This window comes from Podarcis bocagei (genome assembly GCF_964188305.1).
Source record: "Podarcis bocagei genome assembly, chromosome: 3".
NCBI classification, from domain to species: domain Eukaryota; kingdom Metazoa; phylum Chordata; class Lepidosauria; order Squamata; family Lacertidae; genus Podarcis; species Podarcis bocagei.
Genome location: NC_138127.1, coordinates 42062247 through 42079071, shown reverse-complemented (window position 1 = coordinate 42079071; position 16825 = coordinate 42062247). Strand labels below are relative to the sequence as shown.

General features: G+C 44.4%; 1 protein-coding gene across 1 annotated transcript in view; it reads right to left on the bottom strand.

Annotated features, from left to right (window-relative positions):
- CLVS2 (clavesin 2) overlaps positions 1-15783 on the bottom strand; it is a 41698-nt gene extending 25915 nt beyond the window's left edge. Inside the window, exons 1-2 of the mRNA XM_081187923.1 lie at positions 14392-15783; positions 8879-9053 (exon numbers count right to left, since the gene is read on the bottom strand). Of these exons, the coding sequence (XP_081044049.1) occupies positions 8879-9053; positions 14392-14780 (564 nt within the window). The 5' untranslated portion in view covers positions 14781-15783. The remainder of the gene's footprint in view (positions 1-8878; positions 9054-14391) is intronic.
- Between the last annotated feature and the right edge of the window lie 1042 nt (positions 15784-16825).

Genomic DNA, 16825 nt, shown 5'->3' with positions numbered 1-16825 from the left:
ATCAGCATGGTTTTTTGTGCCATTACAGGAGAACAAGCAATAGTAATTAATTGCTCATTGACAAGAGTGATGATTACTTCCCTTTCCATTCAATAGACTTGAAAAGAAATGGGAGTTCATGGATGGATGTGTTTGATGATAGGTTGTCACTGGACAAAGATAAAGATGCAGGAACCCTTTTCAAAATTATATACCTTATCATATCAAAACCCAGCAAGTAAAAGCAATGAAGATTTACCTTAGACAAACATGAATACAAATTGAATAGCTGAGATAAAATACAGATTCTTTCCCATTGCCTATGCCAGCCTTTTACAAAATCATTTTGGGGAATAGATAGAACTATATTTACACAAAAAAGGCTCAAAATGTAGAGAAAGCTACTGTAAGTGCAAACTCAGACAGCCCTTCCTTGTCCCTCTCAGGCATGAACAATACATTCTCCCATCTGTCAGCATACAAATGAAGAGCTGCAGTATTGTACCACTGTGCCTACTTTGGCTTTGGTTTTTAATCTGTTGCAGCAGATCCCAGAAAGGACTTCACCAAATGACAACACTGGAAAGCTTAGCTTCTTAAAAACAAACTTGCTCTATTTTTCTAATACATTTTCTGTGACTCAAATTTAAATTGCAGCTTTAGCATTTCTCTAGTTTCGCTGTAAGATACTTCCAAAGAAATGGAATAATAATAATTTTAAAAAGAACTTCTGGCATTTGCCTTCTGCCTTTGTGTAACATTAAATTTGCCCTTAAAGAGAGCAAGTTTCCCCCCCCCAACATGTGTTTCCAAACAAAGATGTAAAAAACAATGATTCTGTCTGGAGAGTCCACCCACGATCAATTTATAACACCTAGAACATCCCCTATTTTCCCTTCCCTCATTTGAAGTGATTTTTTTAAAAAAAGTAGTCCTATCACATGATTTATTTACACATCCACAGTGTGCAATTCTATGCATGTTTGCTCAGAAGAAAATCCCATTGTGTTCAGGTAGGATTGCTCCCTTAGAAGGATGGCAACCAGAACTGGATATTCTTTTCCCTCCCCCTCCTTTTACTTTGCCTCAAATACCGTATTTTGCGCCCCATAAGACGCTCCGGCCCATAAGACGCACCTAGTTTTTTTTGGGGGGGGAAATAAAGGGAAAAAATTATTTCCCCCCCAGGCGCGGGGCTGGGGCAGCCCGAGCTTCCCCCGACCCCAGCCCGCAAACAGGCAGCTCTCTGCAAGCCGTGGGAGCCCAGCGGTGGTTCCCGCTGCTTGCGGAGAGATCCGCGAAGCCTGCAGGCGCTGGGATCAGCGCGGGCAGGCTTCGGGATGCCGGCAACTCTCCCCAAGCAGCGGGAACGTTCCCGCTGCTTGCGGAGAGATCCGCGAAGCCTGCAGGCGCTGGGATCAGCGCGCGCAGGCTTCGGGATGCCGGCAACTCTCCCCAAGCAGCGGGAACGTTCCCGCTGCTTGCGGAGAGATCCGCGAAGCCTGGAGAGCGAGAGGGGTCGGTGCGCACCTACCGCTCTCGCTCTCCAGGCTTCAGCGAAAGCCTGCATTCGCCCCATAAGACGCACCCACATTTCCCCTTCATTTTTGGAGGGGGAAAAGTGCGTCTTATAGGGCGAAAAATACGGTAGTTAAATATCACCTTGACACAGACATGTTAATTATGTGGCACTCTGACTATCCTTTCCATTTGAGATAGATAGATGATAGATAGATTAGATAGATAGATAGATGATAGATAGATAGATAGATGATAGATAGATAGATAGATAGATAGATAGATAGATAGATAGATAGATGATAGATAGATAGATAGATAGATAGATAGATAGATAGATAGATAGATAGATATAGATGATAGATAGATAGATAGATAGATGATAGATAGATAGATAGATGATAGATGATAGATAGATAGATAGATAGATAGATAGATAGATAGATAGATAGATGATAGATGATAGATAGATAGATAGATAGATAGATAGATAGATTAGATAGATAGATAGATAGATAGATAGATAGATAGATGATAGATAGATTGATAGATGATAGATAGATAGATAGATAGATAGATAGATAGATGATAGATAGATGATAGATAGATAGATAGATGATAGATAGATAGATAGATAGATAGATAGATAGATAGATAGATAGATAGATAGATAGATAGATGATAGATAGATAGATGATAGATAGATGATAGATGATAGATAGATAGATAGATGATCGATAGATAGATAGATAGATCACACACACAAACACCTTTTACTACACTGCTACCTTCACAGAAATCCATTCAGTGTGTTGACCTCCTAGCTCATCTCTAGCCTTTGATTCTGTGACATAATATGAGCGACAAGCCAGTAAGCTCAGCAAAACCAGTTGAAGGAGAAAGAGAGAGAGCACAGAACAGGCCTGACTGCTCCCTTGTCCCAGCCACCCGTGAACCAAAGCATCATGCTGAATGCTATTCTCTAAGGAGGCTTTCAAATATCAAACTTATCTGAACAACATAATGATGGGAAAGCAGGTGTCAGGGGTGAGGGGGAAGTATAAATGAATCTCGTCAAGATGCACAGAGGTACCTGGGAATCAGTATGATGCTGGACAATTCTCAAATAACCCATCAGTCCCTGGGAATATAACTACTAAATACTGGCCCTGCGGGAGATGCCAAGCACTCAGCACTGAGAGAGAGGAGAAGTGGGGATAAGTTATTATGCTTGTATGCAGGAAAGGGGAATATGGAAGCAGATCAGGGATGATGGGGAACTTCAGGCCCAGGGGCCAAATGTGGCCCTCCAAGCCTCTCTGTCTGGCCCTTGGGATTCTTTCCAGGCCACACCCTTGTTCCCATGCCACACCCCTTACTGGCTATGCTTTTGTATCCTCTTTGAGTGCCCTGTTTTCTGCAGCTGGAACACTTCTTGCTCGCCTGGTTGCAGGATAGGGAGGGGTGTGCAAGTGTGTGAAGAAACAAAAATCACATTCCCATTTGTTGCTCTGCCCACTTTTGCCCCTGGCCCTGCCCACCACTGGCATGTGGCCCCCGGAAGGTTGCATGGAAGGGAATGTGGCCCTTGGGCTGAAAAAGGTTCCTGAGAACTGGAAGAAAATTCTAGTATTCCCAGTAGCTAGGGTGTTGGAAGTGTGGGGCAGGGGGGAACAGGGATCATGGTGTCAAGTCCCTGTTCTTCACTCGGTTATACTGACAACAGGAAGCGCCATGACACACAGAGCTTCTCCTATGCATGTGAAATTATGGAAGTGTTAATTAACATCACAATATTTTCATGCAAGGAAGAGCTGTATGTTCTTAAAAGGATCCCTATTAAGTAATTTTTGCTTTAATTAATTAGCAGACTTCCTTGGAAATGCTCAGCGATGTGTGAAGGCCAATTACATGCAATAACATAAAAAGGAGAAAGGAAACAGGGACAAATTTTTAAACACTAGGCTTGTTAGCCATTGGGTGCATTAATAATACAGTGGTACCTCGGGTTAAAAACTTAATTCATTCCAGAGGTCCGTTCTTAACCCGAAACCATTCTTAACCTGAGGCGCACTTTCGCTAATGGGGCCTCCCGCTGCCAGCATACTGCCGGCGCGCGATTTCTATTCTCATCCTGGGACAAAGTTTGCAACCCGAGGTAACTACTTCCGGGTTAGCGGAGTTTGTAACCCAAAGCGGTTGTAACCTGAGGTACCACTGTACAGACAAGAAGACCTCCTTCACCAACCCCTGAAGGCAGGGGAGCTGGGCAAGAGGGGACTTGGGAGCCCAATCCTGTGTAACGACCACTGCAACAACATGGAACTGCTCAACATCAGATCTGTCTGGCTTCATTGTCCCCTGCTCAGGCAGCAGTAAGTGCTTAAGACTTTTACACTATTTGAAAACTATTTGCTACAAACAAACAAGCTCCAGTGTGATTTTTGTTTCAACAGTAGAGCCGCCACACTTTCAATCCAGGTTACCTGCAAAGCTTCAATACAATTTGATACACTTTTCTTTCTTTTTTTACAAAAGCACTGCTTCAGAGTCTTGTGGTAGGTTTTTACATGAAAATGCACTTTATTATAATCCCTATGATGCAGAAGGAGACACAATGAATGAGTTTTCCCATACTGACTCAACTCTACAAGCTCCATAGCACTGAGCATAGTGTAAGCCCAACGCTCAACCTCTTGCATCTATTCATGTTGACTTCTCAGCTTCCCCAGCACTGGTATAAGACAGCCTAGAAGAAAATGTGGCCCTCAGTCTTCACCTCTGACCAACATGCCTGTTGTTTTCGAGAGAACAGGGTTCAAATCCCCACATTTCTTTATCATAACACTCAGAATCTGGCTTTCTATGCAGCTCGACTACCAAAATTGATCAGATTAATGACACTGCTTACCATTCTACACCATGAGCAAGATTTTTCTGAGCTAAGCAATGAAAATGAAGAACCGTGAAACAAGAAGCTGTCCTTCAAAGAAGAGCACCAAACTCTACCATTTCACTTGTATTAAATTATTTTTCAACTCATGAACTGTTTCTGGAATTCAAATGTCATCCGTACAACGTAATCAGGTAGAGGTGGACCAAATATTGCCTAATGACATCCAGAGGGAAATCAGGCATGTGGGTCCAGAAAGTGAGACAAGACAAAACGGCATCCTGGAGGACTCACATCCATGTATTTATCCCTTATCTCTCACACACAACCAAGGTGCTTCTGTACCTTGCAGGAAAAAAGGTCACCAAAGAATCAGTATGCATTCCAACCATTTTTTGGAATAACAGTTCAGTCCTCATGTGCACAATCAGAAGTCCTCAACGGACCTCACTTCCAGGTTAGTGGGGTTAGAACTGCAGCTTAAGGAGCTATTGTAGACTGCTCTCCACCCAACACCATCTGGTCACTGCTGAACAAGGACTGGCAATGTGGTGACCTCCAGATGGACTCCAACTCCCATCAGCCCCAGCCAATATGGACAACAATCAGAGATAATGGGAGTTGTAGTGCAACGTCTGGAGTACAAAATGTTGACTATCTTTAAGCAGGCTGATTTGGTATACAGGTGTACTTAGTGTTAAACAGCCTGTGCTAGTCTATTGGAATCACCCATCCACCCATCTCTATGTCTTTTTTCTTTTTCTGTAAAAGCAATTAATTTACTAGAGTGCTAGTTTTTTTCTTCCTCAGCTGCCATGTGATCTCGGCAAAGTCTTGTAAGCCAAAGCAAATACAATTCCACTGATTAAATAGCGTAGCTGTTTATCAAGACAGCAAGTACGCGGTGTGTACTTATTGGTTACGCTCCTTTTTCAGTATCTCCCATCTGTACTTTTCTAACCTACTCTGTAACTCAGATAGACCAGTTTCTGATGTGCACATCATATGGCAAGAAAAGGAAAGGAACCAGTTTATAAATGTTCTTTTTTTCTGACTGTCACCTGAAGGTTTTCATTCAGATTCAGCAAGTGGCCTCCCAACACAACACTTTAGCCCATTCAGGGCAGTCATCATGAGTCCTGAATGGCTCCTTAAAATGTTTTGGTGGGTGCTGCTGAATTAATATTGCAGTGTACAAGAATGCTTTAACATTGATAAATAGGAACATAAACAAACAGATGATTTGTAGAACAACTGACAGCCCCCAAGCCAAATTCCAATGTATCTCAAGGAAGTATAATACCCCCAAACAAATCCACATGTGAGGTGTCAGGAGAAGGGCACTGAAGGCTGCAATCCTATAGCCAATTATCTGGGAACAAGCCACAGTAAACACAATGGGACTAACTTCTTCTGAGTAGACATGTAATGGATTGCTCTATAATTAAGTCTACCTCCTTAGATTAGTTTTTGTTTGAAAAACCTGTGGGATGTCTTTATCTACTCCAAGGGTGGGCATTTTCAAGGGAAGAGTAACCACAGCTCATGTGGAATGGAACAGGAAAACAACATACATAAGAGGCAGATTTAAGTTCCAACTGAACATTTCCATTGTTTCCATGCTGCTCCTTTTGGTCTTCTGGTTGTTTTCGGAACACTATTTCCTTTCTGATTTTCTCACAATGTCATTTAAACTTATGGGCTCGGGTGATTTTGTTTCAATGTGTCTGTGGCATCATCATGTCAGAATACTATGGTGATGTCACATGGCTTACCACCACCAACCAGATTAAACAACCGGGTGGGCAAACAGGGCAAAATACAGTAGCCCCCTTCAGGCATTCTAGCTCACTCATGCAGTGACACAGGAGCAGGAACAGGCCAAGTAGTATCTCCCTCCTAATATCATGTATTCTGGGAAGGCCCTCTCCCAACATCTGTGCAAACAGTGAGAACATCTGTAGATGTTTGTACATCCAGCTGTATGCATGGGGGGAGCACTTTTCCCACAGACATCTACTCTCTGTGTGTGGATGCCAGCAGACTGGCTTCTCAGTTTGCATCATGTTAGAGGCAGGGCTACTGAGTGCAGCCCTGCTCCTACGTTCTTCTATGCAGAAGCTAGAAGACCTGAAGAGGACTAGAGCGGGCACAGAAGCAGGAAAATGGTGCCCAGAAGAACAAATAAGTGTGTCTAAAGTTTCCAGAAATGGAAAGTGACTTTCTGCACTCAGGGATGAGGGTGAGAAATGAGTCATTTTTGCCCCAGCCCTAAAGAAATGTTCATTTCCTCAACCAACCTGGCATTTATCTAACAGTCTTGTGTCAAGTCCAGGGACATGTGAATCCATTTCATTAGCCTGATATATATTGGGCGTAGAATCGACATGGGAAAGTGGCCTTAGATCATAACTCTACAGAAGAACGATGAAAATTCTGGCAGGCCCTGCTAAAATTGACTGCAATATCAGAGCGCATAAAAGCTCATGGAAATGGTTGCTCATTTGCTTTATAGGAGTCATAAAAACATTTCAGAGCTTGAAATGTAAGGGAATGAAAGCATTTCCTCGAGTAAAAGCAGAACCGACTGCAGTAAGAAATGAGGCAAAAAACCTCAATATTTGGATATAAAAATTCAGTTCCCTCTTAGATAAACATTTGTTTTAATGAAGATAGTTTTGCATTTATTAAATACAACATAAAGCACTTACGTACCATGATTCAATGATTTAACATTGCAAGAGAAGCACTTTAACCTATAGATAACTTTAATCAAGTATGTGGTTAATGGCTAAGAAAAAGCTCACAGCAACCTCCATTAAGCATTAAGGTATCAGCAAACTCTCAAGATACAGGGTTGAATCACACAACCATTTACTGCATAGTGGCCTCTGAAAACATTGTGCTGTGGTGCCTCTAACCACACTAATGAACTCATTTTCTGTTGCCCTCAGGCCAAGAATCACCCTACTCCTAAACATGGTAGAAAATTGAGAGAACTGGGTGTGTGGTGACAGCCAGTTTACTGTATAGCCTGAAACTACAAACAATAAGCTCTCCATGTGGTTTGTGAACTACTGAGGCCACCTCAGAACTCTGTCCTGAGGACATGAAGATATGTTTTAGCCAATCTAGACATTACTTTCACCACAGCGGTCAATGTCCCAGTAGCAAATTTCCTACCTCCCAAATAAATGCTGTGAAGCATTTATTCACCACATGAAACAGGGCCACTGTGCATTACTCAAGGCCATGGTGGCAGCTGGCAGGGCTGTGCAATACACACACACACTCAACTCATGTGCTGAGCAATGCTTAGAAACAGACAAGGTGGGAAGTTTGCATAGGAATGACATTTTGCATACTGAAAGTAAGATCTTCACTATCTCAGAAATGCATCTCCATAGTCCTGCAGTGGCCAAAGTGTGGCTAGTGTAAAATTAATTCCGCAATCATTCATACAAGCATGGATATCCAGTTATGTGTTCTGTCTCTCTCCTCATAACACACCAGAAACCTAATATAGCACATCTATTACATTATAGGTTCGTTGGGGGGGGGTTAATTTCAGTTTTCTTACATGTGATACATAGCAACTAGTACAACCAACTTATTCTGTGTTATTAGAAAATATATCAGTGAAAAAACATGAGTTACAGAAGGAAGAGGCCAAAATGCCATCTACTCCACCCACTGGCAGAAGAACAGGGGTGCGAGGGGAGCACACCGCCTCCGGTGGAACAATCCTGGTGAGGGGCCATCGCGGCTGGCTTCCCCCCCCCCCCGCGCTGGGCACCACACCCCCACAGGCAGCACGCCATGCCCCCAGGACATGCGCTATGCCCCTGCGGGCGGCATGCCACACCCCTAGGATGCATGCCAGTCACGCCCCCACCTGTTCTCCCCCCCCCCGCCGGAGCTTGAAGCTCTGCCACTGACTCCACCTCCCTGCATTTAGGTGCTCTTCCCCACCCACAAGAGGTCAACTGCTGCAATCCAGAGTAGTATGTGCCCCATGTGAAGGTGAGACAGACACAACACAGAGGGAAGACTCCAAACAAGTTCATAGGGAATGAACTTATACTCCACATTTGGGAATCCCAAAGTTAATACCACTATTGAAGAGGAACTTGCTTTGGCTGGACAACATACAACATCCATCAGGAATCCAACTCTGCCTCCTTTGGGAGTTTTTGTTATTTCTCTTCCCTCAATAATAATTTAGAGCTGATTGATTTGAGGCAACCATCAAATATGAGACTCAGTTTCTCAGCCGTAAAATAAACAACCACTTGATTATTCTTCAGTTAGGTCACAAACTGAGAGAAATGAATATATATCCTAACATTTAAATTACTGGATTGTTTGAATTTATATTCTTCTTGTTCTGTTTTTAGCATGGAACCACACCAACTGGGGGCAGGGGGTTGGGATGAGGAGGAGGGAAGATTAGGAGATATACAAGTAATGCTTTAAAAAAGTTTTTACCTGAAGGCCTTCTATGGCTAATCGAAGCATACTTGGTGTCAGTTTAGAAGCCTGTTTGAAAGTGAAGTTGCTCCAGTCTATAATCAAAACAAATCCATTTACTTGAAGTTCAGGATCCTCAATCATGGCTTCTAAGGAAAGAAGTATGGCACGCAAAATATCCACCAGTGTGTACCTGCCAACAAAGACAAGATCGTATTAAGCTAGCTAACAATATTCCGATGCTAGAAGAAAGGATATTATTTGCAATCTGCTGTCAAAGTATCCATTTTGCACATGATAAAGTATGGCAATCACAGTTTCACTATACGTGGTCAGATAAATACACAAACCTTTAAGATTGGGGTGATACTGCAACACAGCAGTATTTGTATGAAACATGAAACTATGTGGCTGAGTCTCAATGAGTCAGGTTTATACACTGCCACCCCCCTTCTTAGTTTATAGTTTCAGTTTTAAAGAGTCTGATCTTAGTCTTACTTGGCTTGCAACAAACTTTGCCTAGCTTAATAATAGCCCAAGCTTTGAAGTTGGCTTCTTGCAAACTGGCTAGAATATACTGTATTTTAAATTAGGATTCCTGGCTGGTACATAACACTAAGGCAAGAATTTTTAAATATGAAACTAAACTTAGCATAATTCCTTACTCCAGTTTCAGAGGAGGCAGAGGGGGAAGAGAGGGGAGAGTCTGCAAGCCCAGCACTTTGTTCAGGCTCATTGAGCCTCATCCACATAGGAAGGTGTTTACACCTAGTCAGACCATTGGCCTAGCTTAGTACTACTAGGTTCAAGGGTCTGGAAACCAGGGCTCCCCAGATGCAATTGGGCTTCGCTCCCATCAGCCACAGCCAGCTGGCCAACTATCAGGGATGGTGCAAACAATATCCAGAGGTTTCCCATCCCTTTCTCATCCATACTGACTGGCAGTGGCTCTCAAGGATTTGGGGAAGGAATCTTTCCCAACCTACTTGGAGATGCCAGGGATTGAATCTGGAATTCTTTGCATGCAAAGTGTATGCGCTACCACTGAGCTATATTCCTTCAGTATGTTTCTCTATGCCTCTCCATGATTTACCTACTGTGGAATTTTCATTAGCTAGCTAGCAAGAAAGAGTAGCAATACTGGCTGCAGTCCTGCTCCCTGTTGAGTTGCTTAAAGCTCATAGAAGTCAATTGGATTCTTGAAGCGTAACTGTTTTCAGGTTTGCAGCCATTAACTTTAAAAAGAACGGAGCATTTAAAGAACCTGTTCATCCAGAAAGACCTATTAAAAGTACTTAAAAATAGCAGTCAATATGCAATCTCCGTGGGATACCTTGGTTTTCTTAAGTGGCCTTCTCCTTGCCTTACATGGCATTGAGATAAGGAAGCTTCATTTTGCACCACCACTGATGAATAATAATATCCACTACAGGACACAATTTAAGGCAGCAATTTTTTTATTAAAAAAAAAAAAAGGTCAGTGATAAACCAGGGCCAAAGCTAGGTTTGAAGAGGCATGAGCAAAATGCCTTCTGTGTCTCCCTTCTCATGTTGCTGGATCCCTCAGGCATATCTGAAAATGGATGGGCAGTCGCAAGGATGGTTGAGAGCTGGCATTTAAATTTCTAGCAATGCTCCGAAGTGCCCAACATTATGTTAGTCCAGAATGTCCTGGAAAGCGTAAATGGCAACCAACAAACCCAGCAACTGGTGTTAGGATACCAGGTCTTGATTCCAGATTTGGCTAAGACATCTGAACCATTAGCCCCATGATACATTGTAGGAATCACAAATTGTAAGCTTTTGTTTTCAAAGCGGCAGCATCAAGCAAATTATGATGAAAGACATCTGCATTGAAGTCTTCCCACAGAAGGAACAATTTGCATAAATTCACCCTAGACTTGCAATATCCAACATTTCACCTCATCCTTATCGTTATTTATGTTGACAGCACAGTAAGGCGGATGAATGTAAACTTGAAGTTCCATCACAGGCTCGTGACAGATTACATTAACGTATTCTCCTGAGTGATGAAACACAACACATGCTCCATTCTGAAATAGACCTTAAGGACTTAAATGTTATGTTTGAAGTAGAGCTGAAACGAAGTTTTGCTCAAATTTGAAATTTGCCAACATTTCAGAGTTTGAATTCTGAAAAATTCCCAAGTGCTCAGTTCTGAGGGACACTTAAGTTTGCAATCCTGTAAATCTCATTGAAGGAAATGTAGTGCTTTTACAACTACCACCACATCAAAAACTATCCATGAGAGAACTGTGTGTGGAGCGGGGAGGACTGGGTCAACATGTATTCAGATTTCTGTGTACAAACTGAGTTTGGAGAATATGCTTCAGGATCCCCCAGCCCCAGAGTTTGTTTCAGAGCTAATTCAAACTTGCTGACTTTGGGAGTGCCTATAAAATATTTACCCAACTCATTTCAATGGCTTAACAAGTGATTAAAAGTAAGCAGTATGTATGTTGCCACATATGAAGTTATGTGTAATTTCCCAAAGGCCACTGTAGGGTGCCTGTAAGTCAAAATTAGACACAATTTAAGTAAGAGTAACCTCTTCCTTCTCCATCTTCAAGTTTTCTCAAATACGGTAAATAGTAAAGGATGTCAAGAGCTGAAAAAGCAAATTAGGAACTATTGCCTTTCAGTAACATAGAGAAAATTTGCATTAGCATGTCAGTAAATTAAATTCTGTTTTATATCCAGCTGCCTTCACTGAAACTTAGTTTTCTTATAGTGTCTCACAGGTCACATTTATGTACTCAGTAGTGTATAACTAATTTCTAAAGATAATCTGAGATCCATGATTAATTTAACTGTGCTTAATGCCCCCTATTTATGCATGCTGTTAGAAAACCACTGTTTATCCCATTTCTAAAATGTTGTATGCCTTAAGAAAAGAGACACAATTACGCATCTGTAAAGTGGTTGTAGCACTTGTGTGCTATAAGCAAAATTAACTCTTACCATTGCCAACTCTCAAAACATATTTAAAAGTAAATGCACATACTGAGGCTGCAATCTTATGCACACTTACCTGAGAGTAATCCCCAACATGCACAAAATGGGCTTCCTTCTGAGCAAGGATATATAGGATTGTGCTACTGTTATTTTCACACTGATACAGCATGGGGTTGTACCAGCGTAAATGATAAACTATTGACAAAGTAGAATTTCCTTTTGGAAAGGCTTAATTTACAAATTATGCTTCAGCAGGTTTTAACCAGGGCTGTGCCTATTTCATGGTTATGTGCAATTGCAGGAAAAGCTCAAAACTGACACTACAGAATCCAGCATCCTGATGATGTCATCTTTACCTTTTTAATTAACCCCCCCCCCCTTCACCTTGTGATGGTGGCAGTGTTTAACATCAACTCCTGGGTGTAACTGCCTTCTGCCCAAAGTGTAAGTGCTTATAAGCAAATATGGCTTCCTTGTGTTTCTGTTTCTGTTTCTGTTGTCATTTTGACAAGATATGTATTGTTCACTCTGCTCTATGTACAATCATTTGTATTACATGTATTAGTTTGATAAATGGAAGGGTTTGAATGAAAATTCAGAACTAGGTTAGTATGATTTATTTTCTACTACACTTCACCTCATGCCTCCTACCGTCTCAGTTCAGTTCCTGCATCTGATTAATACAGCTGTTGTCAATGAAAACATATGCCATAATAAGGCCTATTTTGTTGTTTTACTGTTCCTGTTGAAGATGGAGCCACACACTAAGTCTGTTCCCTTCTCCATCCATTCAGTATATACATGAGAGAATGAGCAAACGAGAACAATCGCAGCACAGAACATGTAACTCAAGGTTGTTTATGCCTAGTAATTCCTGCCCTCCAAAACGTTGGGCAAAGGCCTTGGCTAGACCTGATAGCCAATCCCCTTTTAACTGTAGAGGAGGAGTGGGAAACCTGTGACCCTACAGATGTTGTTTGACTCCAGGGTCCATCAACCCTAAACAGTGTGGCCACTTGTCAGGGATGATGGGAGTGCAGTACAGCAACATTTAGAGGGTCACAGATTCCCCATCATTGCCCTAAAGTATATCCATCCCCAACACATCAGAGAATCCAGCTGGTCCCTTGCCTGTGCTCACACACACCAGACAATGGAAACTGGGACCAGCCTGGGCCAGGAAGTCTGCATGCTCTGGAGACTTGATGGAGCCTTGCAGGATTTTATGAGAATAAAGGCATTTCTTTAGGGATGAATATTCAATTTCCTGCTACAAGATATTTTTAGGACTACTCTGCTTTTGCATTTGCATTATCATTTCACTACATTTTAAGCAACTGATGTTCATTGCCTGGAAAGGCATCTGATAAATTTTAGGATAAATAGATTTACTGGCAGGAGTCATGGAGTTTGCCTCCGAGATAAAGTCCTTGCTTTTCCAAGGTACCTCAAGAGAGTTGGATCAAGTGCATAGGGTGCTCCTTGTGGGCTCAATAACATTGTCACAGAGTGCTTTATCAGCATGTGTGCAGCACTTATCTCAGCTGAGTTCCATCATCTTCCACTGAACCAAAGTGGTAGAATTAACAAGTCATAGTTCAAATTTTCTGCCCCACTATGATTGGCTCCCACATTTCATTGGTATCATCTGAAATTATATATCACAATGGGTAATTTCCATCATGCAGACACCAAGAGAAGTGGAATGTTGTCTTAAGAAGTACCTCTATCTTCTGGGCAACCCATGTTGATGCAGAAGTTCAGGCTTTGCTGCTACAACATGGGAGATGACCAGAGGGAAACACTTTAAAAATTACCTCCAAACTGGGGCAAATTATGAGTAATTATGGGTTGAATAGTGTAGGACCAGGACCTGGGAGACTATGGTTGACATGCAAATAAGCACTCCTGAATGTCATCCTCTGTTTGTGTCCCAGCTGACTGCTTATTTCACAGAAGCAGGCAAAACTGCATTGGATAAATATGTCAGTGTCAGGACAAACGGCCAACACTTTTGCTCCTTTACAGGCATCACAGCTCTTGTCACAGAAAGATATTAAAGGTGGTATATCAAGACCATCCCTCTTCCCCTACTGAGCAGGATCTCTACTATGCCATAGCCGACAGCCCTCCAAGTGAAGGATCCAAGATCCACAGTATCCCAACAAAAAGAACAAGTTTCCATTCATCTGTTCCCCTCTCCTACATTTTATGGCCCAACATGGCCCAATGCAAATGTGAACCTAAGAATGTTGATTCTCCCTGTCTCTGAGCTCTGCGTTTGGAAAGAATTTGAAGGACACCTATCAAACCACCCCACTATGACAGGACACCTGGATCAGGTCATCAAAACTGCAATTTGCCACATGGAGAACTCAGGACAAAACAAGATGCCTTACGCCCAGCATTCTGCTGGGAAAGGAATATTATCATTTCATCACTGGGGCAAAACGGGATTTCAGTTTGCTATGATGAGGTGACATTTCTAGATTGCAGCACGATGGCAAGTGTCTCACCTGACCCCAGCTGCCCACAACCAAAACTCTTATGTTTACCTGCTTTGGTCCCAGTTGGCAGCAAACAGAACCAGGATCTTCCTGCCGTAGTGATCAAGGTTAGCCAGTCCTCCTGGGAAGCCATCCTTGAGTGCTTGCTTGATGCCTGGGTCTGTGGCTTTGAAGCTCTTGAACATATCGAGGTTCTGCTGGCGGTACTCAAAGTACTGGGCCAACAAGCGAAACGCCTCGAAATGCTGGAACTTCCTGGCCCGAAGGAAGCGGAGAATGAAGGCGTCGTCCGTGCGCAGAAAGCCAATGTCTGGCCGGGTGATGACCATGTCCCGCACCTCCTGGATGTCCTGGTGCAGGGTGTCTGGGTTTTCATTCAGTTCTAGCCGGGCTTTCTCCAGCGTCTTTGGGGACAGGCCTGCCTGCAAATGAGTCATTGTGCCACTCCGTCCAATACTCCTCTTAAGTAAAAAGGGAGACAGCCCCTAATGCCACAAAGTCTGTTCTTCTTCTTTCCAAAAAAAGAGAGGGGGGGAGTTCCTTATTTCCCTTTCCAGAACCGACAAGTTTGGTGCTCCTTTGCCTCACAGCATGAATCTCTCCAAAGCAAATACCCTGATGTCGTCCAGTGTGCACAACCCGCTCAGCTCCTGTTTCCCCTTTCCATCTCACGGTGGCCCGTTCACAGTAACTCCACTCAGCTGCTGCTTTTCTTCCTCGCCCTCAAATTCCCACCCTTCCCACACCCACTAACAGCTCGAAGCTGCAGTATAACTATACCTTGCATATAACCGAACCCCCAATTGCTATCCTTCCACTGCAATTGCTTGTTGATTGACAGAAATAATGGCTTTGGCACGGCCCAAGTAGATGGAGCTGGTATTCTTTATAGCCTGGCTCCGGCAATGGTGCTCCCTGCCTCCCTCCCACACAATATTGTCCTTTGGGTTAACTAGTCATGTTGGCTGGATCACCAGATTCCCTGATCTAGCAGGTACTGTTAAAGCAACATGATGGCAGAGAGGAAGGCCAAACAGCCGCTGTACTGTGACTTTCCCCAAGCTGGGGGCGATCAGCACTGGATATCTCTCTCCTCCCCCTCCCCCCACCACCACTGTCTTCAGATATTCCCACCTCACTCCTCTGTGCAAACCAGTGATCTCACCCTTGGTGCTGGTGCAATGGAGATAGCAAGAAGAGCTGTATCAATAAATCAGGTGGCAATGCAATGTTTCCACCAGGGACTTCCTCCCTCCCGCAAAATAAGAAACTCAGATCCTCGTGGATTTAGAAGTCAGTGCGTGATAGGGTGCTAAGGGCATGCAACTGGTCTGCTGAAGGGTGCTTCTTTAAAAAAATAAAAACCCGAGGTTCTTATTTGCACCCCCACCCCACCCCTTTTAGCCCATGGAGCTTGGGATGGATTCGCCCTCCCCCCACCCACCCCAGTTCCCCTCCTACGTACACAGTGATCTCATCCACTACCAGCAAGACTGTCGCATGTCCCTCTCGCTCGCTCCCAGGTCTTCTCAGGCAGGGGGTAAAAATATCCTCCAGGTCCTTTCCTCCCCACCACCCGCCCCGCTCCCCGCGAGGACAGACAGAGTCGCAGGACGAGAGAGGATTCAGTCGCCTCGCAACAGAACAGCCATCCGCCAGGAGAAAGGCATCCGGGGCGAAAAGGGAACAGCCAAGTAATCCGCACCAGCAAAGCAGGCTGCAAAGCCACACAAGGCAATGCGGCACCTTCCGGCATCCATCAGCTACGGCAGCTCCCTGCGATGGGAAGCAGTGGCGAGGAGCGCGGTCAGACGAGCCAAGGACATGCCCATGTGGGTCTCCTGCTCCTCCTCGCCCTCCTGCCCAGATGCCGGCGCCGTCTGGCCGCAGACAGGGCGCGGAGGCGGGCGGCGATCCTCTTCGGAGGGGCCGATTCGCTGCCGCTGGGAAAGATGGAGCTGCCGCCTCTTTGTGCTCCTCTGGCGCGAGCCAGCCGGTGGCTTCGGCTGCTGTTTGGCTCTGCCTGGCGCTCGATGCGCCGCTTCGCGAGCAGGTCGACGTCAATCAAGGCTCCCTGGGCGGCAGCCGTTGCTGCTGCTGCTGCTGTCGCCGCGGCAAGTGGCTCCCGATGCAGCCCCCGCCCCCCGCGCGCGCATTGTTATTACCCAGCACGACCCTTCCTCTCGCTCGCAAGTCTTCGGTTTTGTTGGCCGGGAGGAGGAAGCTGAAGGAAGGGCGCGGGGAGGAGGGGCGTTTTCCCAAGAAGTGCCCAGCCCCACCAGCCGCCCCGCATCATGCCTCGCTCTCGGCACCTGCTCGGCCAACCCTCCCCGATCTACGCTCGGAATCGGGAACGTAGAAGCCAGATCACAAACACACGCACCCGAAAAAGAAAGCCCCCTGCGCCCCAATGCGCCTTGCCTGTTGCGCTTTTGTGCGCAAAGTGGCGCAGGATGAGTTGCTTCGGGCGGTTGCTTTGGGG